Below are 20,665 nucleotides of genomic sequence, written 5' to 3' on the forward strand. Positions count from 1 at the left end.
GAGATCGGGCATGGGAGGTTCCGGGACGTGATCCTCGTCTTCCTCCTCCTCTTCCATTTCCTCTTCGGCAGCGACCTCGGGAGATCTAGCAATCGGAACGGCCTGTTGACGAGCGACGATGGGAGGAGCGGGAACCGAAGCGACGGCGGGGATGGGCTGGGAGAACGAGGTAGGAGCTTCTGCGACGTCGGCGAACTGGGCAGGTCGTTGAGCGAGAGACATCCTGAGGGAAGGGATGGGAGCAGTGGTGGTGGGTCCTCCGATGGAAGAGAGAGCTCTGGATCGAGCCGTCTTTGCGGCAAGATCCTCGATTTCCTTCTTGAGTCGACTGATTCCCGAGTGGTTGTCCGCTGCGGTACTGGCTGCTCCAGGAGGAGAGAACATGATGGGGAGTCGTCCTGGGATGGTAGAAGCGGAGGGAAGAGTGGAGAGAGGGTGGGAGGAGGTGGCATGATCGTCGACTCGAGGGAGTTTGGTTGCTCGTCGGTTGAGGTCGTCGTACTGCGAGTTTTGACTCTGGTTCTGGTCGAAGGAGGTAGACGAAGCGTCGGCGGCGAGATCTCCTGATTTCCTCTTGTGGGTCGACGAAGGTCCTGCCGAAGCTGAAGCGGCCGCGCTGGCTCGAGCGACGATGGCGGCTTCCTCCCTCTCCTTCTCCCTCTCCCTCGAAGCGGCGACCAACGCAGCTCCTTGACTCTTCCTCAGTCCCTCAGGAGCATCGGATGCACCGCCGAGAGCCTTGCTCAACCACGAGCTCCTGAGACCAACGATGCTGGTGGATCCTCCTCCTCGAGCGGACCAAGTCGACGCGTTCGCCGACGAAGGGAGGTAGGGAGTCTTGCTGCCACTGTTGACGGCCGCAGGTTGCTGAAGAGCGGCGACAGGAGTAGGGACTTTGGAAGACTTGGTCGAGACGGGTGGAGGGCTGGAAGAGTCGATGCTGTCCTCCTTAGCAGGGGCGACGGGAGCTGAAACAGCGACGGCGGTGGTGGGAGGAGTTCGAGATGGGACGACGGCGGAGGGAGTCGCGACTGGCTTGACGAAGGTGGCTTCGAGTGAGATGGCCTTGTCCTCAACGACAAGGGAAGGTGCTTCCTCCTCGACGGGGCTGAGTTCGGAGGATGGGATGGCGATGTCTTCTGGAGCGACGGCGACGACGGCTGGAACGATCTCCTCCTCTTCCTCCTCCTCGTCCTGAGCAGTGACGACGACTGGGTCCTCGGCCTGTTGAGATTCGGCGGGTGCTGACTGAGGAGCAAAATCGACTTCGACGACGGCGGGGATGGGTTTGGCGGCAGCGACGACGAGGGGAGGAGTGGCCGGTCTCGAGCGAACAACAACGGCAGCAGCTTGCACCTTCTCCTCCTCTTCCTCTTGCTCCTGCATCTCAACCTCCTCAACCGAAGGTACCTCTACAGCCTCCTCCTCCTCAACTACCAACAAAATCTCCTCCTCGTCCTCCACGACCTCAGGTTCAGGCTCGGGTTCAACGACCTTCTCCTTCTTGGTTCCCTTCTTCTTCTTCCCACCCGCAGCGACGGTCCCACTCTTCGCCACCTTCCCTCCCTTAGTCTTCTTGACTACCACAGGGGCACTCTGCTCTGCCACCACCGCTGCGACCTCGTTGTCGTCTCCGTCTCCTTCCTCTACGACGGCCTTGACCTTCTTCTTCTTTCCCTTCTCCTTGACGGGCTTGACGAGAGCGTCCTTCTTCTGAGGCGAGTCGGGTTGGACCTGTTGGAGTTGTTGGAGGAGGGTGTTGTTGTTGGTGCGAGAGGATCCGATTCGGAGAGGGGAGAGGGGAGGGCTCTTGTTGTTGTTGTTGTTGGAGGAGGAGGAGGCAGCGGCGGCTTGGAAGGGTTGGGAGGAGGTGATCTTGACGACTCGAGCTGAGGCGGCGGCGGGAGAGGCAGCATTTTCTTTGTCCTAATGAATGAACGAGGATGTATAAAGGAGCAAGGGAGTCAGTTGCGTATACAGAGAGATCGACAAGCTTGACGAGAGTGGATGGGGAAAGGGAGGAACGAGAGGGAAGGGAAGGAAGGAGGAACGAACGGTTGATGAATCCTTCTTGATGTTTGCCGACTTAATCTTGTCGAGCTTGTCCTTGTCGGCTTGAGCGTTGGCTCTCGTTCGTTTACTCGTAGTCGTACCCTTCTTCCTAGAAGGAGTTTTGATGAGATCTCCGATGACCCTATAGAAGAGGAGGAGGGGAAGAAGAAAGTGAGCGCTCTGTTGTTGTTTCCTTTGACCTTTCCTTCCTCCCTTCTCCTTCCCTCTCTTTCTCCTGCCCGACAACCCCAATCTATAGAAAGAGAACGAGCTGAACTCACGGTCTATGATCCTCGTGACTGTTGAAGATTTGATCCATGTAGGCCTGGATGAAATCGAGTCCTACTCGCTGAACGGTATCTTGGAGGGAATCGATCGATCCAGAATCGTTCAGGATCAACTCTTGTCGAAACTCGGAAGCCCAAGGGTTCAAGAAGGAGGAAGCCATCTTGAAGGGAGGAGCTGGCGAGGGAGAGAAGGGAGAAAGGCAAAGGGAGGTCTTGAGGGAAGAGGGAGGGGTTGTCGATGTTGAAGGAGGAAGGAAGGGACGTCGAACGAGAAGGGAGGAAGGCAGGCGCGAAGGGGGGCTGGAAAGTAAAAATTATATTCGTAAGGCCGTTCCCCAACTGGTTTCTGTATAGATTGGAGTCCAAAGTGCGAGGTCCCTCGTTAGCCTCGAAGAAGTTTTTCCTCTCTTTGAAAGAAACGAAACGAAACCATCGGCCTCTCCTCCGGCTGCCCTCCCCACAAACCACCACCCTCCTTCCCTCCCTCGCTCGCCTTTCTCTCGCCCACGATGAACACTGAACGAGGAGATACGGCCATGGGCAAGGATCCTTCCAAGTTCCGAACTCCTTTCGGGAAACAGTCCAACTCTCCTATGCAGACGACGAACCCTCATATCAATGGAATCCGAGCAGGATACAAGAACAAGCATGGAAGTCAGTCTCATTCATCCTTCTTCTCTCTCTCTTCGCTCTTACTGACGCTCAACTTGCTCTCCTTCCTACAAGACATCCACGATTGCTACAAGTTCTGGCAGTCCTTCTCGAGGGTGAGAGCTCCCTCCTCCTTCCCCCATCTCTCTCCCCTCACGCCCCGCCTTGAGCTCACCTCGTCCCGTTTCCCTCTTTTTCTTCTTTCCCTTCTTCTTCGCTTGATAATCTTTGGTACGGACGACAGTGCTACGCCAACGCTGAGAGCGAGCAGGTCTGCAAGAACCAGTGGGAGGATTACAGAGAGTGCTACACAAACAGGAAGGAGGTCAGTTTCAGTCTCCTTCCTTCTCCTCGCTCTCCTCCGCTTCTCGTTGGAGTTGAGGTTGGGACGTAGGAGGACGAGCTGGATGTATACGAGCTGGTCGGAGAGTGTTAGAGATGCCTTTATGCGAAACGAGTCGAAGGAAGGGAAGAGGAGCTCGCAATCAACCGACCCCTCGTTCAGCCCATCTCTTCCTCTCGCCGTTCTCTATCAAACCTCCCTTTCTCTCCCTCGCACACGTCTCTCTACCCACTCCTCAGTGCTACATTCCTTCAGGTTCTCGAAACTGACCCACTTTTTCTCCTCCTCTTCCTCCCTCTCCCTCTCTCCCTCCTCGCTCTCTCCCTCACCCACTCACCTCTTCTTCCCTCGCCATCCCCTCTTCCCCACTCACTCTCAAACCACGAACTACAGAGAGAACGAGTGGCTCGCATCGCCGCTCAGTTCGAAACCAACCAACTCGCCCAAGGGAAATCAAGAGCCGAAGTTCGAAGACTCGTCAGGCAGGGCATCGTCGCTTCCGTCAACCTCATCGAAGCCGAGTCGGATATGAACGAGGTGACCAAGGGGGTGGAAGTGAAGTGAGGGGAGGAGTGGGTTGGGTCTGAATGGTGAGAGAGGAGGAGAAGGGATCGTAGGAGGGAGGACGGTTGGGTTTGGTTCTGGTTTTTGGTTTCTTCTCTTTCGTTTTCTCTTCTTTCGTTGGACTCTCGCTTCACTCTCTCTCACGACTCTCTTCTTCCCTTACTACACATGTTCACCACGATTCAAACGACCACTTTCTTGATCTCCTTCCTGCTCATCGCCTCGGCAAGACGGCAAGCAAACGACGACGCGTCGCGACCTGTTCAATCTCTCTCCGTCCGCGTGGGCGGGCCCTCGAAACGCTAGTCCGTCTTCCTCTCTCTCTCTTCCTCCCAACCACGACAAGGAAGATGGACGCATCGATTTCAACTCCTATTACTTCCCCTTGGTGGCTCCAACCCCGATACCTTCCCTGGACGAGAAGAGGAGTGACGGTCGTCGCCGGGGTGTTCACGGTGGGAACTCTTGGATGGTTGGGTTTGGTGAGTCGACGGCCCTTCTTGCTTTCTTTCTTCCTTTCCTCTCTCTTCCAATGTTTTCAGACTTTTCTGCTCTAAGCGAAAGAGACAAGCACACTGACAACAGCTTCGCTCGACGACGCACGCGTTGATCGTTTCGATTCAGCCCTTCGAAGGATCGTTCCTTCGAGTCCAAGCCAACTACCGTCCCATACCGAAGATCAACCTGAACTTGGATGTCCAGGAAGCTTCTGTAGCAGGAAAACCAGCTCTCGGACTCTTCGGAACGATGAAACGCGTTTGGAACGAGGAAGGATGGGCGTGGGGGTTTCAAAGAGGTCAGCTCGTTCTCCTTTCTTTGGTTTTCTCGCTCGTCTTCCTATGACCTGACCTTGAGCTCTGGCGATGAAGGGATATGGGAGTTCAGGAGCTGGTACGTGCTACTGTACGTTGTGGGAGTGATGTTCATTCCTCCGGACGTCGCTTTGGGAGAAGACAACGTGAGTCGTCCCGTTGGCACGTTCATCCCACTCGTCGACGAGAGGGGATAATCGAGACTGACGGTGTATTTCTACGTTTTCGTTTTCGGCTTTCGAAGGGACCACTTATGACAGGAATTCCTGATATAGGTCCGAGGTGAGTTTGGCGACGCTGATCGATCGCGTTCTTTCTTCGTCTTCTCATGACTGAGCGATTCTTTTCCGTCTACGACCTTCACTCGCGATACAGAGTCCTCCTTCGAATCATCGCCTCAACCCTCGTCATACTCCCTCTCCAAGTTTCTTGCATCCGGTGAGGCTGCACTTCAATCCGACGCGTCGATCCCAACCTCTAGAGTTCTGACCCCCATTTCTTGCCCTTTTTCTGCTACAGACGCGTCCTCGCCCCTTACAGGACTGGAACTCAAACCCACTCCTCCTCAGCTCCTCGCAAGTCCCCTCGAAACCTTCAATCCATCACTCGTCATTTCCTCTCCCTCTACCGGATCCCAGGTCTTCTTCTCGCCGTGTTCTTCTTCATCGCCCTTCCCTACGTCGGAAACGCAGTCGAGGTGCTCATCTTTCCAGAGAGAAAAGCTCAGCGATTCATGTGGAGCTATCTCGGGATGGGGTGGGACGTTGTGAGGAGGGGAGCGTTGGTAGCAGTGATTCGGTTGGCGTTGGATCTTTCAATTGCGTGAGTTTCGTTTTCTTGCTCTCAGTTCCTCCTCGTTTCGAGAGTAATTAATCTGACGGTGCGGTACCGCAGGAAACCTCTGGATAATCTCATCGTTCGGTTATCGACTCAGGAAGCTGATTGGAAGATGGAAGAGGACGACGGAGAGCCGGACGAAAAGATCATCGACGCGTCGAGCCCGACTTTGACTCCACTCGTTCGTTTCAGGACTGGGCGACCTCCGTACGAGGGACTCTTGGTACGTCTGGCTCTTCATATCTTTCTCCTTGTAAGAGGTACGAAGCTGACTCCGAATGTTTGCTTCTTCGTAGGACGCTGCGAAGACGATCGTCCGAGAAGAAGGCTGGCCGCCTCTCTTTCTCACTTGGGAATGGGCCTTCCCTTCTTTCCTGGTCAATCTCATCCTCTGATCGTCCCATTAGATACTGCTGCGTAGCCCTAAGATCTCGATACCCCCATTCATCTGTCGAAAGAGGAAGCGCGGAAGCAAGTCAGCACGGTCATCGTCGTTGGCGTCCAACGAGAATCAGAATCACTGAGCGAGAAAACTCACTCCTTCCGTTGCCGTGTTCACCTCTTCTTCTTCTCCAACACGATCTTACAGCTGAACCTCTCCACCTTCTCCATCAACCAATCCACCGCCTTCACCTCGATCAACGGACACCCGTCCAATACCAAACTCCTCAACCCTCTCCCGTCCCTCCCTCTTCCCTTCCTCGACGCAACCATCCTGCACACCGGACCTCCCGTCACCTCCGCCGAGTATGACATATCCAGATGTTCCAGAAGAGGAATGCAACCCTCCCCTTCCGACGAGAGTACCAAATTCTCGAACGTCGCGTTGGTGACGTTGCAGCTGGCGAGGACGAGATGGGTGAGGGTTGGAATGAGGTTGAGGTAATCGACGACGAGTCCTTCGATGATGGGAGCTCGAGTGAGGTTGAGATGAGTGAGATGGCGAACGTTGACGTCCAAGGGATCTCCGGTGGTGGGATCGAGAGGTATGAGGACGCTGAAGGCTGGCCACGTGAGGAGGGTGAAGTCGGCGCGTTCGAGTGAGGGCATGGAGATGGGTTCGAGAGGCGAGAAGGCTGATGCTAGGACGGAGAGGCGTTTGAGGGAGAGCATCTGGACGTCTGAGGTTCGATGGTTGGGTGTTTTGATGAATCGACCTTGGGAGTTGGGGAGAGCGATGGTTTCGAGGTTGGGAACGAGATCGAGGAAGTGGGAGAGGTCGTTCTCTGGTGAAGAGGTAGGCAGGTTGAGGAGGGTGTAGGAGGAGAGGTTGAGGTGTTTGATAGAGGAGATGGATCCGAGATGAGGTGGTGGAATGAGGGTTGGAGTGTTGAGGTTTCGAAGATCTAGGGTTTCGAGAACGCAAGGTCCGACGAGGAGGTTCCAGACCAGGTCCAAATCGATGGTCGCGACGCGTCCGTTGAAGTCTCCTGGCCAGAGCTCCAAACGAAGGTGACGAAGGTTCCTGAACCGGCCTCTCCACCTTTGAAGCTCAGGGCCGATCTCACACCGCTGCTCAACTCTCCACCTGAAGACCTTCAACCTCCCAAACGACCCGTTCACCATCCCCATCACCTTCCCTGCCAACTCTCCCGGCACTCCGTCCATCTCCAAGGCCACCAACAACCCTTTCGATCTCTCCCAGAAAGCTTTCGCCTTCGGAAGAGATCTCTTCCTCCCGAGCTTCAATCTCGACCAGACCTTCGCGTCGTCGAGGAAGATTGATCTCCAACGTGAGGAGACTCCTGCTAGCCTGAGAGCGACGTCCGAGTCCGAGTTGACGAGAAGATGACCGATGGAGGTGAGGATCTCTGCTGGGAGGGTTTGGATGTGGTTGGCTTTAGATTTCTGGTAGAGGAGGAGTTTGGCGTCGAGGGCTGATTGTCGAGCTCGGAGGGAGGCGAGGTTGGAGGACGGGGAGAGAGGGATGGCGAGAAGGAGCATTTGATGAGCTTGAGGGATTCGGTTGAGAAGCTCAAAGAGATGGGAGGATCGAAGGTAACCCTGAGGAGGTAGAAAAAAAAAATGAGAGTCAGTCTGAGTCCTACAAGAAGGGGTCTTCAGACCTCGAGAGGCGAGGAGGAAGGAGATCGCATGAGAGGTTGACTCGGACCCCACTCTCTATCCCTTCCTGCCCTCTCAGGCTCGTTGTGGGATCTCTCATGCTTCGACTAGAAGTCGTCTGGTATCCGGGCTGAAGTCCGAAGGCATGGCTCACCTTGGAAGATGTAGGAGTGAGCTCGATAACTCCTCTCGCGTCCTGGAGAGCGTCCTTGAGCCGACCGAGCTTCTCGAGGACTGCAGCTCTGGAATCGAGTACAGCGACGCGTTTTCCTCCAACCTTGAGAGCCTGGGTGAATAAGGGATAGCATGAGGAGTCAGTGACGAGCTTCAGATGTCACAGATAGCCAGAAAAAGAGCCAGGGAAGCGACAAAGAGCAGAGGGGAGGGAAGGAGAACGAGAGCTCACGAGGTCAAAGGCGATCAAAGCTTCCCCGTACGACTTGGACTTGTAGGAAGCAATTCCTTGCTCGAAGGGTTCCTTCCAGTTCTTCGGAGGCTCAGACATGGTTGAAACAGGGCAGGGGAGAGGCGAAAAATGGTGAAGGAGGAAGGGACAGGAGGGAGGGCAGAGCTGATGACGGTTCGAGGTGAGAAGGCGTTTCACCTTCATTTCTCTCTTTCTAGAGCGACAAATTTGACCCCGAAAGCTCTTCAGTGCACTACTGCTCTTCAGAAGAGTGGTGTAGAATACGTGAAAACTTTCATGTATGATTATCTTCGACTCGACGGGGAACAAACAGAGCGGGCGTCGATCTGTGTTCGAGCTCACCTCTTCCTCCCTTCTTCTCCCAACGGTCACCTTTCTACGAACTAGGACCATCTTGCTGTTCATTCAGCTGATCAATACTGAATAGTCCTTTCCTCGCTCGTCTAGAAGCCTCTAAACACCTCAAAATCTTCATTGCAGCCGAGCTGAAGTCGAGTCGAGTCGTTCCTTCCCCTTCTCTCCTCCCGTCCTGCCTCTGTCCTTTCCTCCGACTCTCTATAGCACCAGTGACTTCGACAACGTCCTCCCTCTCATCCGCCAAGCCTCGATCCACTTGACAACGAGTCCAGATTTGGGGCACCCAGATCCCAGAGCCAGCTGTTGAGCTCCCGTCTCGAAACGCGACGTCTCGACGTCTCTAAGCGAAGCCTGTCTGCTCCAGTTTTCGCCCTCCGTTCTCTTCTAGCCACACTCCTCCACCCTTCCCAAATCAATGTCAAGCCCTGAAGACGCTAACTTCGACGTCTCTCCGGTGAAGGAGTCGAAAGGGAGGAACAGCAGCTCGACCTCTTCCTCCTCCCTTCGATCCGCGAAGCGGCCTTCCCCTTCGACGGCGAGAGTTTTACGTTCCTCAACTCAAGAACTTCAGAGCCTATCCTGGGTTCCTATAGTGAGTGCTAGACTTCGTTCTACAAAACTCTCCGGCCGTGGAGGCATTCTTCTTGCCCGGAAGGACACTTTCTTCCATCGATCAAGCTCATTCATTGAGGGCTGACTTCGACCCTTCCCCTTCCTCTCTTCCTCTTCGACAGTTTCCTCTCCTACGCCAGCACCGGAGACCTCGTCCTATACTTCTTCGGAGTCATCTTTGCCCTACTATGTGAGCCGATCAGTTTCAGGCTCTCAAAATAGGCTGGTAGAAGGCAAAGAGGAAAAGAGACAAAGCTCACCTCGCTCTTCCTTCGCCTCTTCCCTCCCCGTCTTTCACCCACCTTCCTCTCTCTCCAGCCGCCCTTCCCACATCGGCCATCGATCTGATATACGGAAGATGGACAACCGGAATCGTTTCTCCCCTTCCCGACGGATCACGTCCCACCCCTGACATGATACGAGCTGTTTCCCTCTCATCGTCGTGCATCATGATTGGGGCGACTTTTGGGTTCTGGATCTTCTCTGGAGGTTTCTTCTTCTGCAGTGTGTACCTCAGGCCCTTTTCCATTCCTGTTGCAAGCTCAGACTGACTCTCCGTGCGTCCTTTCACTTGCAGTGTCGTTGGCTTCGTCTCGAATCGTCGCTCGAATGAGACGCGCCTATTTCGCAGCCGTCCTCGCCCAAGATCAGACCTACTTCGAAACCATCGGGCCTGGAGAAGTTGCATCAAGGCTTCAACGAGACATCGGTCTCGTCCAGTCAGGAGTGGGAGAGCGTTTAGGGTCAGTCTTCGCCTTCCCTTCTTCTGTCGTCTCTCTCTCTCTCTCAGAACACTGCTGACGCTCTCTTCGCTGCCCCGACGTCCAGATTCATCCTTTGGTCCGGGATGGTTGACTGGACTCGCAGTACACGCTCTCTCAGGAGGAGTCCCGAATCTCGTCGCCTCCCAGAGCGCTAGATTTGCGTTGTACTTCCTCATCATCGCCCTCTCGAACCTGGTTCTTTGCTTCATCGAGAGTTGGTTGCTCGAGAGTGTGAGTAAAACATCTTATTTTCTCTGTACTGATCTGAACTACGAGCTGATCCTCTCGGTCTTCGCTTTCCAGGGAGTTCAACGATTGACGCGTCGGATGCGAAAGACGGCAACGGAGGCGATCCTTCGACAAGTTAGCCAGGTTCTACGAAAGCTCAAGAGGAATCATCACGATCGACGGAGAGGACATCCGCTCAGTCGACCTCTCGGATCACTACAACGGGATGTCTATCGTTTCTCAGGATGCAGTTTTGTACGAGGGATCGGTTCGTTGCACCTCGTCCTTCCCATAACGGATTCTTCGCCTACGCTGACATCTCTCATGCTTCCTTCCTGCGTCTAGGTCCGCTTCAATCTGACGTTGGGACTCAATCGAGCCGTCGATGATAAGGAGCTTCACGAGGCTTGCGATCAAGCCCGGATCCTCGATTTCGTCCTCTCTCTTCCTGAGGGATTCGATTCGCAAATTGGCTTGAAGGGAGGGTCGATGTCTGGTGGACAACGTCAACGTCTCTGTATCGCTCGAGCTTTACTTCGGAACGCTAAGATCCTCCTCGTTCGTTGCCGTCTTTTCCCCTCTCCTCCCTTCGAATGACAAGGCTGACCTTTTCTTTCTTCTTTCTTCATCTACAGCTGGACGAGGCTACTTCGTACGTCTTCCTCCTCTACTTTCCTCGTCACCCATACGACTCCAAGCTGACCTCGTTCCGTTTCCTTTTCCCCAGCGCGTTGGACAACGAGAGCGAAGCCCTCGTGCAGCAGGCTCTCGATCGGGCATCAGTCGGCAGAACCACGATGACTGTCGCTCATCGACTCTCTACGATTCGAGGCGCAGACCGGATCTTTGTGCTCGACGGAGGGCGGATCGTCGAGTCTGGCTCGCACGACGAGCTGATAGTGAGGAAGGGTAGATACTTGGAGGTACGTGGTGTTCTCGTCATCGAATCTCGAACTTTGACTGACGCCAGCGTCTCCTCTCAATTCTTTTTCAGCTGGTTCAAGCTCAATTGTAGGGTCGAGAGGGAGGAGAGGACGCGTTCATCAATCTTTTCGCTGCCGCATTGCTCGAACGAGAACACGAGGGCTTTCTGCATATCTATCTTATCTTAATTTGCTGCTGATCTGGACTTTGCGAAGAGGCGAGTGCTGCTCGTGCTCCGTTCATCCCTTCGTCGGCTGCTTTTGCTCGAGGTGAAAGGATCTTGAAAGGATCTGCAACAACGGGTAATGAAATAAAAGACAAACAAGGGTATATATGAGACCATGCAAAGAGGGGTATCTACTCATCTGTCTCTCTCTCCTACAGAAGCACCAAGTCTCCTCCCGTCGCCGTCATCGTCGACGCGTCCACCTCCCCGTCGACCCCCGTCTTCTTCTCGTCCCTCCAGCTCATCTCCTCGACGTCATCCCCAACGGTCCTCGTCCTCGTGCTCGTGGATGCTCCTTCCCTAGAGCTATGAATCCAAAGCAGCCTGACGGCGAGCCAAACGAGCACGATGCGTGAGAGCGAGTAGAGCTCGGAGGAGTTTCCGGTCTCGAGGAGGGATTCGGCGACTGGAAAGGGAGGTTGAAGGTGGTCAGTGAGAGGTCGAGGAGGACTAGGAAGCGAGAACGAGACTCACTGGTAACGTCCACCGAAGCGAAGCGTCGACTGTGATCGACGAAGAACTTGACGGTCGCGTAGGATTGGAAGAGGAGGATGAGGGAAGCCGCGGTGATATGCAAGGGTTTGTTGGTTTCACTGTGAGGTATCGGTTACAATGATGAGAAAGTCAGCTTCCTTCGGGAAGGCAGAGAGAAGAGAGAGGAGGACGTTCTTCGGGAGGAAGATGGAGAGGAGTTCGAGGACGGCTGGGACAAGGAAGGTGTAGGATCGGGTTTCTGTTGGGTAGAGTGAAAGACTGGTCAGTGAAAATTTTTGCTCTCGCACACCAGCGGAGAGCAAGAACTCACCGATTCCAAGGCCAATCGCGTAGCCTGCGAGGAAACAGCAAACGACTCTCATGAAGAGGAAGACCCCTCGCCCGATTCTCTCCAAGATCGTCACTGGCTCCTCCTCCTCCTCTTCTGCTTCAGAACCCACCATGACGAGATCCAAGTCGGCCTTCTCTCCTCCAAAGTCGTCCAAGGCGAGCGGCGAAGAGTGGGTTCGAACGAGAGCCTCGTGGATGAGCGAACCGAAGTTGGCGACGAGGAGAGAACCCATCACGGAGAAGAGGACGAGGACGTATGGTTGAGTAGATCGAGTAGGATTGGACTCGTTGGAAATCAAAGGAAGCATCATCACTGGGAGAAAAAAAAGGGTGAAGGAAGGAGAACAAACCGCCGGTGAGCATTTAGGACTCTGGTGTCGATCTCTAACGCGTCTCTCTCTTCTCCGGGTTTCCCTCCATCATCCATTACCCTCCTCCCAAACCCAAATTACTCTCACGATAGAAAGATATCGAGTGAGAAAAAAAACTTACCCGTCCAAGCTCCAAGAACTGCTGTTCCTAGAATCCCTTCCAGCCAGACCAAACCATCCTTCCTCCCTCCTCCTCCTCCTCCTCCAGCCCCTGTCTGTTCGCCAACCTCCGAGGGTGAGAGGAAGCCTTCCACTCTGAGAACGACTACTCCGATGGCGGTGATCCAGCCGAGAACGAAGAGGTTGGTTTTGAACCTGTCTTCGAGCAAGGGATCGAACGTCGTTGGCGAGCAGAGGTTCGTGACCGCGAGGGAGAGCAGGAGGAGGCCAAAGTGGGTGAGGTTTCGAAAGGACCACGAGGCGAAGTAGGAAGAGGAGGAGGAGAAGGATTCTGTATAGAAAGGGAGCGACATAAAGGAGGAAGGAAGTTAGCGGAAAAGAAGGAAGGAGAAGGGGAAGGGGAAGGAGAGAGAGAGTTGAGCTCGTCTCAAAGCTCTCGAAGGGGGCGGAAGGGCGGCGCGAGAAGAAGAAGAGATGGAACGAACGAGGTGGATGAAAATCTTCTCCAAAGACCACTGCGACGTAGCAAGGAGGCAGAGCTGAGCCGTAAGAAGGGAGGGACGAGGTCAGCATGGGGCTTGGGAGGGGAGGGAGCAGAAGTTGAAGTTGAAGCTAAAGGGAGGTCGGTCTGTTTGTTTTGAGAGGTCGTTTGTTTTGGAGAGGACGCATTTACCTTGTAACAACAGACAGCCAAGGAGGAAGAGGGAAAGAACACTCGTAGAATCCATAGCAAACAGCAAAGAGGAGGATGGGAGTTGGCTGGCAAGAAGCGGGAAGGGAAAAGGAGAGGGGGAGGGAGGTAGGTGAGCACACACAAAAAAAGGAGTGAGGGAGAGAAGTCGGTCGGAACGGACCTTCTTTCAGGTCCCAAATCTTTGTGATCAGGACCATCCCCCTGAGGCAGGAACAGGAAAAGTTTCACTTTCGAGAGGGGTGAGGCCACGATAAACCTGGCGAGGAGGAAGAAGAAGAAGGGAGGTAGGGAGGGGAAGGAAAAGCGATGTTGAGCTCGTTCGTTTGTCAACTGCGAGTTTCTTGAAGCTCGTCACTTCGCGACGAAAAAAAAAGGTGCGAAGGGTGAGCAGCTCGATCTTCGAGGAGCAGAGAATAAAAAGATGCTGGTTGTTGCGCCTGAGGGAGAAAAGAGGAGAGGCGAATGGGGGAAAGGAAAGAACGACGCGTCGAGGTCCGAGCCCCGAGCTCTCGACGACTTCGTTTTCCTGTGTGAGAGCAGAGCCTTCAAAGGCTGGTCATTCCGTCATGGACCTCTTTTAAATACTCGATGAAACTTTCGATAGAGAAGCGACGGAAAAAGGAGCAGGACGGCCGGCGAAAAAGATCAGGGAGAAGCTGATCTCCGTTTCCCCCTGTTCCTCTCCTTCTCCTTCTTCCTCACCCACCGAGCCAACGAGCAAGCAGGCACATCCATGTTTCGTTAAAAGAAAGGGTCCCCATCCGAGAAGGTATCTAGAGCTAAAGTGAGAGAAGAAACGAAGAAACGAAGTACGAAGAAGAACAAAGATCGTTCGAACGAGCACACCCCACAACGATCCTTTAGAACACTCCGTTTCGGTACGCCTGGACGAGCACCGCGAGGAAGAGGAGGAAGAGCATGAAGAAGAGGAGGGCGACAGGGGTGGAGTAGGCTGGGCGGAAGGAAAGAAAAACGAGGACGAAGGAGGAAGAGGAGTCAGGTTGGGAAGTATCTCGTAGTCGCGGGACGTGCTGTCTCGACGGAGGAGAGGGAAAAGAAGAGTGGGGACTCACTAGCAGCGAAGGAAGAGGGAATGACGATGACTCGAACAGAGTTATCCACGCTTGCGGAGAGGAGGAGGTCGGCGGAGGGCGAGAACTTGAGCGCTGTGGGTGGAAGTTCGTGGGATTTGAGGATCTTGAGAAGAGGCTATGGGAGAAGAAGGGAGATGACGAGGAAGGGGAGGAAGAGGGTGAGCCAAACCGGCTTGAGAAGCAGTGGATGGAGAGAACGAGGCGAAGAGAACGACTCACGCCGAAGGTTTCCGAGGCGATAACTCCCACGCTCAGATCTGAGCATCCGTAAGCCAGCAGTGCTCCAGAGTTGCTAGGGGAGATGAAAAAATAGGGCGAAAAGGGGAGGAAGAAGGGCGTCAGCGGATCGTCCTTCTCTCGACGCGTCGAGGTCTCGTCCTCCTTCCTTTCAGGGCCTCCTTCTCCCAGCCCACGCAGTCACTTCTTGACCATCAGACTCACGAGATATCAAACACCGTCACCGGCTTTCCAGCCAAGACCCTCGTCCTGATGATCCTCCAACCTCCCTCCTCGTCTCCCACGTCGAACGAACAAACGTAAGCCTTCCTGGGACCGCCCTTCTTCTTGGGTAGAGGAGCATTGAGGACGGCGTAGAGAAGATGCGAGGTTTCTTTGCGACCGAATCTGTTCAAAGGAAAGGCGAAAGGCACTCAGCAACAAGACGAGGACGGGACGAGGAAGAGAGACGCGAGGAGAAACGAACGAACCGAACAGCTCGGAAGGTGAGATCCTCCTGGATCTTGACTGAATCTCGATGTATCTTCCTGATCTCCTTGAGAACGGGGAGAGTAGCTGTGGAGGAAGAAGATTTCTTCTCTGAGTCGGAAGAAGACGGAGGGAGGGCGAGGGAGTAGATGTGGATGTAAGTTGAGGTGGTGGCTACGAGCTGTTGGCAGAAGCGAGCTTTTGATTCAGAGGTTGGTTTCGACGCAGCGTAGGGACGCTAGAAAACGAAGAGAAGGCGAACTCACGAACTTGCCGTCGTCGTTGAAGTCGACGTCGTAGAAATCTCCCTTGTTGGCGTAATCAAAGAGGACTGGTGCGAAGAGAGGTTCCAGGGATGGGTAGGAAAGGATGGAGAGCTGCGTCGCACGAGAAGAAACGCGTTCAAGAAGTCAGCTTCGAGTGCGGCGTGAGACGACGTGAGAGGAGAAAGAGCGCGAGCTGACCTGGTTGTTGGTTGATCCCACAGCGAGCAGAGTTCCATCCCTAGAGAACGAAGTCACTTTCTGTGGATAAGAAAACGGAGAAGATCAACATGAGCTCGCGATTTGGAGCTGAGAAGAGGAAAGAGGGGAAGAAACGAACCTGGTACGGGTAGTCCTCGTTGTCGGTGAAGGTCGAAGCGAACGTTCCAGCGGTCTTGATGAGGGTGATCCTAGAACGAGGCAAGGGAGCGAGTAAAGAACATCAGTATCTCGTACTGCTGAGGAACATGACGCGAAGGTTGGACTGACTGATCCTCCTTGAGCCCAAAGACTCTACAGTTCTCGTTCGTTCCAGCTCGAAGGAGGGAAGGAGCAGAGTTGATTCCTGCGACGACTTCCTTGGACTGACACCACGAAAAGCGAGTTCAGAATCAGCTCGAGCTCGTCCTCTATGGTTTCCATCCAGCGACGGGATTTGTTCGAGTTGCACGCACTGAGGGAGAGATTGCCATGGTCATCGGAGTGTCCTCCTCGGCAGCAAGCTCGAACTCGTTCAACGTGGCAATATCCTGCTTCTTGGGATCGATTCGACAGAGTTTCTGGAGAGAAAGGGATTGAGGAGAGGTAGAAGTGAGCTCGAATGCTTGTCTCGAAGCCATAGAGCTCAAGAAGGGAGCATGCGAGGGAGGAAGGTCGGAGGGAAGGGAAGGAAGGAGGGACCCACGAGCTTGTTCTTGACTCCAGATCTCGACGCTCCTCCTCCTCCTCCAAAGACAACTTCTCGGTCTGTAACGAATGCGGCTGAGTAGATGGGGAAGTTGGGAGTAGCAAAAGGGAAGTGATCCGTACGAGTCATGATCTGAGAATGGAGAGGGGAGGGGAGGGAGATGTTGTTTGAGGTTTCAAGCTCGTCGACCTCTGCCTTCGCCGCTAACGACAACCCTCTCCTCCCTTTTTTATATCCTCTTTGGCCAAAAGACTCCTCGAAGACGGCATCCGAGGTCAGGTACTCTTCCCTGCTTTTCAGAATCCGCTCAGCGCTCAGAACGAGCCCGAAAGCTGACCTTCGTCTCCTTCCTTCCCGCCTCCCGACCTCCTCCTCCTCAGGTCCCTTCCTCTCGAGCCCACGACTTCCCTTGGGAAATCCTTCGCCGCATCTTCTCTTTCGAATTCGACCCTTCTACCCTGGCTTCCCTCTCTCAAGAAGACTCTCGTTCGCATGGTCGTGATTAAAAGTCGTTTTCATTACAATATCTGCGTCAAACCACGAGCTCAACAGACTAGACTGCTTAGACGATGGTCTTTCCCTGCTCCTCAGAGGTGAATCGAAGGTAAGGCTTGACGGTCTTGAAGTCGGGGAAGAGGGCTGTTCGAACAGAGCAAGAACGCGTCAGATCTCACGACGGACGCACAGTGGGAGAAGAGAGGGGAAGGGAAGATAAACTCACTCTTGGCCTCCTCGTTGGTGACGGAAGGGTGGATGATGACGGGCTCTCCCTTCTTCCAGTTGACGGGAGCTGAAAAGAAAGGAGAGAAGAAGAGGTCAACGATGGAAGAAAGACGGGAAGGAACTGATGGCGAACTCACTGGTGATTCGGTGCTTGTCTCCAAGCTGAAGAGAGTCGATGACTCGAATGATCTCATCGAACTGTCGTCCAGTGGAGGCGGGGTAGGAGAGAGTGAGTCGGATGATCTGAGGGAGGAGGACGCGTCGAAGTTGAGGGAAAGAGGAACGGAGGTCAGCTCAGCTCATGTAGGTCTCGGCGTAAAGAGAGAAAACAGAACTCACCCTCTTAGGGTCGAAGACGAAGACGGTTCGGACGGTGAAAGGAAGGCCTTTAGCGTCGACGTTGGACTTGTCCAGAGCGTCGAGCATTCCGTAGGCGGTAGCGACGGATCGGTCCTTGTCACCGATGATAGGGAACTGGACGTCGACGTTTCCAACCTCGTTGATGTCCGAGATCCACTTGTCGTGAGAGGCGATATCATTGGCGGAGAGACCGATGACTGAAGACGAAAAGTCGAAGGAAGGTCAGCTCCGTCGCAAGAGAGAGTCGTGGAACCAGTTGAAGAAAAAGGTTGCTCACCCTTGACACCTCGCTTCTCGAACTCAGGCTGAAGTCGAGCGACCTCTCCGAGCTCAGTGGTGCAGACGGGGGTGAAGTCGTCGGGGTGAGAGAAGAGAACGACCCCTGCGAAAGATCGAAAGAAGGAGGGAGGAGGGAGGGAAGGTGGTGAGCTCGATCTTCCCTTCCCACCTAGCTGAAATCGAGACGTACAGGATCCAGCAGCGAACTCGGAGAACTTGATGGGACCCTTGGTGGTCTCAGCCTCGAAGTCACTGAAGAAGACGAGCAGAAAGAGAGCGGGATGAGCGCACAGAATCTCGACCGGAGGGAATCAAAAAGTGAGATGGCTGCTCTCGTCCAGTTCGTTCGAACTCACGGTCCAATGGAACCAAGTCGAAGAACGGGGACGTCAGACATTTTTAGATGAGGAGGAGTGGTGGGTGGAGCTGTAGAGAGAAAGGGAAGAGAGAGGAAGAGGGGGAGTCAGCGAGACTGCCAGCGAAAGAGAGAAGAGGTGGAGAGGGAAGGAAGGGCACGAACGGGAAGGAGAGAGGTGGGTCTGGACGAGAAGGGAATGAATAGAATCGAGTCAGCTAGCAGTTCTTCAGCGAAAAGAAGGTACTGAGGCTCACCTTCGAAAAGGGGGAGTTGGAGGATGTGGGTGTTGGAGGGCAAAGCGAAAAGAGAGAGAGAGAGGGAAGAAGTGAAGCTCGAGCGATGAGGTGATCAAGGACTCGGAGCTTTGTCCGAGCGACGCCTTGGGCTTAGAAGGTCAGGAACCTACAGAAAGCTACGGATAATAGAGAACCAAGAGAGCCCTCGCTCTCCTTCAAGCAGCGATAAACTTTTCAGTCGAAATTTCCTCGATCTCGATCTCGTTTTTCCAACAGGAGGTCCGGCTGGGCCCTTTGATTCCGTCTCTTTCCTTCTTCCTGCACTGTTTCGTCGTACTAATCGAGCGGAAGGGGCAGAACGAAACTAGCAGGTGGGCTGCATGTACCTGAATGATCTGCTAAGCCGTCGAGGAGAGGGAAAGAGAACAAGCCGCCGTGTTTGGTCATTTCGAGACGCGTCTTCTTTTCGCCGCCCGAACCTCCTCCTTGTTGATGTTGCCTTCTCAGATACCGAGAATCCACCCTCCTGTTCAAACACGCAAGAGCCTTTTTCGCTATCGAAGCATCCGTCCTCCCAGATGTTTCCCAGGCGGCTGATGATTTTCCAAACGCGTCCGCGTGCTGCCTTTGCCTTCCTTCTGCTCGTCCCCCCGACCTCCCTTCTCCTCTCAAAGGATCTCAATCGAGGAACTGTACTACGAGACAGTCGCCTTTCCAAGCGAGATCCTCCTTCACATCATCTTCTTCGTTCCAGACGCGTCAACCCCCTCCTCGCTTGTTCGCGTCGACCGCTCCTTCTTTCAACTCGCCGGACCTATCCTTTACCGAAACATCGAGATCACAAGAGCAGACAAGCTCTTACACCTCTTCAGAGAAACAGAAGATGTGAGTTGGAATGAAGCTTCATCTGTATCGAGGGCAAGGTCCTGATCGTCGTCGCTCCCCTCTCTCCTCCCTTCGACCTCCTACCGTACCTCTCCCTCTCCCAAGCCCACTCCTTCACCTACATCTTCATCCTCTCCGACGAGTCCTACCTGCGCATAACCTCCAGCCTTCGTCTCCCAAATCATCAACCTCTCCGCGTCGAGCCACTCGTCCTCCGTCTCCCCGAACGACCAAACAAACCCCCAACGAGATGCTCCGATCAGAGATGGATTCCCTACCTTCGTCCTCCACCTCTTCGACCCTAGCCAGCTCCACCTCGTCGGTCCAGAGCGCTCTCCTTCCTCGATCCCAACAACCGGAGCGGCGTGGCAACCTCTCACCTCCAAACCTAGACTCGCAGGGAAGTGGAATCGACTGAGAACGTTGAAGTTCACCGGATCGAGACCTTCCTCATCTCTGTTCACGTCGGGGTTCCTACTAGAGCGTCATGGTGGAGGAGAAAGAGCCGAAGGGAAGGGGGAGGGGGAGGTCGAAGGGAGCTCAGTAGAGAGGGATTGGCCGGATGTGCTGTACGAGCTCGGAAGAAGGGAGTTCGAGCGAGATGATGGAGACGGAATTCCTTCTGGAGGTCGAAGGAGGGTTACTGCATATTTTGAGGTGTCGGGATGTGAGGTTGGTGGTCGTGGTGAAGGACGAAGAGGAGAGGGCGAGGCCGGAGGGAAGGGTGAACCTGTCGAGAAGGAGGAGGACGAGTGCGAGGATTGGGGAGGAGGTTTGGAGTAGGATTAGGGTTGTGATTGAATGATGGAGTTAGACAGGAATCCAATGGTGTCGATGGAAGAGCCAGCAGGAGATGATTCGGCGAGAAGAGCTCTCGAGAAGATGATGGAGGGCGGGAGGGAGGAAGCGAGCTCAACGCTTTTCGTTCCTTTCCTCCCAGCGTTGGCCCTTCCCCTCGACCTTCTTTCTGGGCTGACTGAACTCTTCTCACTTTTTGAACCGTCTCATACAGGTGTGGCAGCTTCTATGAAGCTCTCCTTGGAGACGTGGAGGGGAGGGAAGCTTTCAAGGGGGAGAAGGAGAAGAGTCGAACCTCACCTTTTAACCTTCGAGCCTGACCGGCTCTTCTTCCCGCTCTCCAGCCTCGAAAATGGGTCTCATGAGCCTAGATGTATCTAAGGGCTCGGTAACCTTCAGAGAGGCAGTCTTCCCAATCTGGAAGGATGTGCGAGGGCCTTGTCGAACTCGAGAAGCCTCGAGTGAAGGTGAGCTCGATTCCTTCCCTCTCTCGTTTACCCCAGCCGTCGCGAATTCTCATGCGCTTTATGCATCGAGACCCGGACTTGACCTTACTTCTCCTTTGTCCCCTCGATTTCTCCAGTTGGTTTTGTGCAGCAATCGCTTCCAACGCATCCTCTGTCCGACTCGAAGCTCGTCTCCCTCCCCACTCGGCCGTCGACTACTAACCGCTCCGGATTTCTTGCCTCAAAAGGATGTGTACCAGGACCCTTTCTCTTTCGTCCTCCGACTCAGCTACAACCCGAAGAAGTTCGTGCGACTCTGAAGACGAACGAGAGGGATGGACGACGCGGGCTCCATCAACGACGCGCCTCTGCTACATCGGCCCCTTCTTGGGGTGGTTTCCTTGAACAGCTGCATTCAGAGAAGGGTACAGGAATCAGAACAGACCATAGCTC

The 20,665-nt window shown here is 54.3% G+C and overlaps 9 protein-coding genes across 9 annotated transcripts; 4 read left to right on the top strand and 5 right to left on the bottom strand.

The window, feature by feature from the left end:
- Positions 1-174: 174 nt before the first annotated feature.
- BDY24DRAFT_379949 (uncharacterized protein) lies at positions 175-2,586 on the bottom strand (the record flags this gene model as incomplete). The annotated part of the gene is made up of 3 exons (XM_076639114.1): positions 2,334-2,586; positions 2,056-2,194; positions 175-1,926 (listed from the first exon to the last, which is right to left on the bottom strand). Coding segments are annotated over exons 1-3 (2,034 nt in total), but the record flags the coding sequence as incomplete, so codon positions are not given.
- Positions 2,587-2,808: 222 nt separating this feature from the next.
- On the top strand, positions 2,809-4,099 carry BDY24DRAFT_379950 (uncharacterized protein). Its single transcript, XM_076639115.1, has 4 exons — positions 2,809-2,993; positions 3,066-3,106; positions 3,235-3,315; positions 3,727-4,099. Exons 1-4 carry the CDS (start codon positions 2,849-2,851, stop codon positions 3,895-3,897), a joined length of 438 nt encoding a protein of 145 aa, XP_076499674.1. The 5' UTR covers positions 2,809-2,848; the 3' UTR covers positions 3,898-4,099.
- Positions 4,100-4,236: 137 nt separating this feature from the next.
- BDY24DRAFT_439013 (uncharacterized protein) lies at positions 4,237-6,382 on the top strand. The gene is made up of 9 exons (XM_076644411.1): positions 4,237-4,379; positions 4,522-4,693; positions 4,767-4,855; positions 4,954-4,991; positions 5,085-5,147; positions 5,229-5,531; positions 5,604-5,769; positions 5,843-5,994; positions 6,085-6,382. Exons 1-8 carry the CDS (start codon positions 4,248-4,250, stop codon positions 5,939-5,941), a joined length of 1,062 nt encoding a protein of 353 aa, XP_076499675.1. The 5' UTR covers positions 4,237-4,247; the 3' UTR covers positions 5,942-5,994; positions 6,085-6,382.
- Positions 5,661-8,190, bottom strand: BDY24DRAFT_439014 (tetratricopeptide repeat protein). Its single transcript, XM_076644412.1, has 5 exons — positions 8,017-8,190; positions 7,765-7,896; positions 6,085-7,550; positions 5,843-5,994; positions 5,661-5,769 (listed from the first exon to the last, which is right to left on the bottom strand). The coding sequence occupies exons 1-3, from the start codon at positions 8,113-8,115 to the stop codon at positions 6,102-6,104; spliced, it is 1,680 nt and encodes a 559-aa protein (XP_076499676.1). The 5' UTR covers positions 8,116-8,190; the 3' UTR covers positions 5,661-5,769; positions 5,843-5,994; positions 6,085-6,101.
- A 1,950-nt stretch (positions 8,191-10,140) lies between these two features.
- On the top strand, positions 10,141-11,110 carry BDY24DRAFT_337009 (P-loop containing nucleoside triphosphate hydrolase protein; the record flags this gene model as incomplete). Its single annotated transcript, XM_076637259.1, has 4 exons — positions 10,141-10,266; positions 10,344-10,556; positions 10,634-10,650; positions 10,726-11,110. Coding segments are annotated over 4 exons (741 nt in total), but the record flags the coding sequence as incomplete, so codon positions are not given.
- A 254-nt stretch (positions 11,111-11,364) lies between these two features.
- On the top strand, positions 11,365-12,572 carry BDY24DRAFT_379957 (uncharacterized protein). The gene is made up of 5 exons (XM_076639116.1): positions 11,365-11,554; positions 11,623-11,741; positions 11,818-11,881; positions 11,954-12,286; positions 12,466-12,572. Exons 2-5 carry the CDS (start codon positions 11,720-11,722, stop codon positions 12,494-12,496), a joined length of 450 nt encoding a protein of 149 aa, XP_076499678.1. The 5' UTR covers positions 11,365-11,554; positions 11,623-11,719; the 3' UTR covers positions 12,497-12,572.
- BDY24DRAFT_379959 (uncharacterized protein) lies at positions 12,474-13,437 on the bottom strand. The gene is made up of 4 exons (XM_076639117.1): positions 13,319-13,437; positions 13,138-13,223; positions 12,950-13,003; positions 12,474-12,795 (listed from the first exon to the last, which is right to left on the bottom strand). Exons 1-4 carry the CDS (start codon positions 13,353-13,355, stop codon positions 12,610-12,612), a joined length of 363 nt encoding a protein of 120 aa, XP_076499679.1. The 5' UTR covers positions 13,356-13,437; the 3' UTR covers positions 12,474-12,609.
- A 439-nt stretch (positions 13,438-13,876) lies between these two features.
- SEC12 (Sar family guanine nucleotide exchange factor SEC12) lies at positions 13,877-16,448 on the bottom strand. Its single transcript, XM_076639118.1, has 11 exons — positions 16,125-16,448; positions 15,895-15,999; positions 15,710-15,804; positions 15,561-15,630; positions 15,422-15,481; positions 15,224-15,334; positions 14,960-15,138; positions 14,694-14,876; positions 14,472-14,544; positions 14,232-14,367; positions 13,877-14,110 (listed from the first exon to the last, which is right to left on the bottom strand). Exons 1-11 carry the CDS (start codon positions 16,254-16,256, stop codon positions 14,019-14,021), a joined length of 1,236 nt encoding a protein of 411 aa, XP_076499680.1. The 5' UTR covers positions 16,257-16,448; the 3' UTR covers positions 13,877-14,018.
- Positions 16,449-16,689: 241 nt separating this feature from the next.
- BDY24DRAFT_337178 (peroxiredoxin) lies at positions 16,690-17,886 on the bottom strand (the record flags this gene model as incomplete). Its single annotated transcript, XM_076637270.1, has 7 exons — positions 16,690-16,766; positions 16,849-16,917; positions 16,988-17,093; positions 17,190-17,407; positions 17,488-17,592; positions 17,680-17,741; positions 17,846-17,886. The coding sequence occupies 7 exons, from the start codon at positions 17,884-17,886 to the stop codon at positions 16,690-16,692; spliced, it is 678 nt and encodes a 225-aa protein (XP_076499681.1).
- Positions 17,887-20,665: the final 2,779 nt, after the last annotated feature.

This window comes from Mrakia frigida (assembly GCF_051309035.1).
Source record: "Mrakia frigida strain ATCC 22029 unplaced genomic scaffold BDY24scaffold_5, whole genome shotgun sequence".
Classification (NCBI taxonomy): Eukaryota; Fungi; Basidiomycota; class Tremellomycetes; order Cystofilobasidiales; family Mrakiaceae; genus Mrakia; species Mrakia frigida.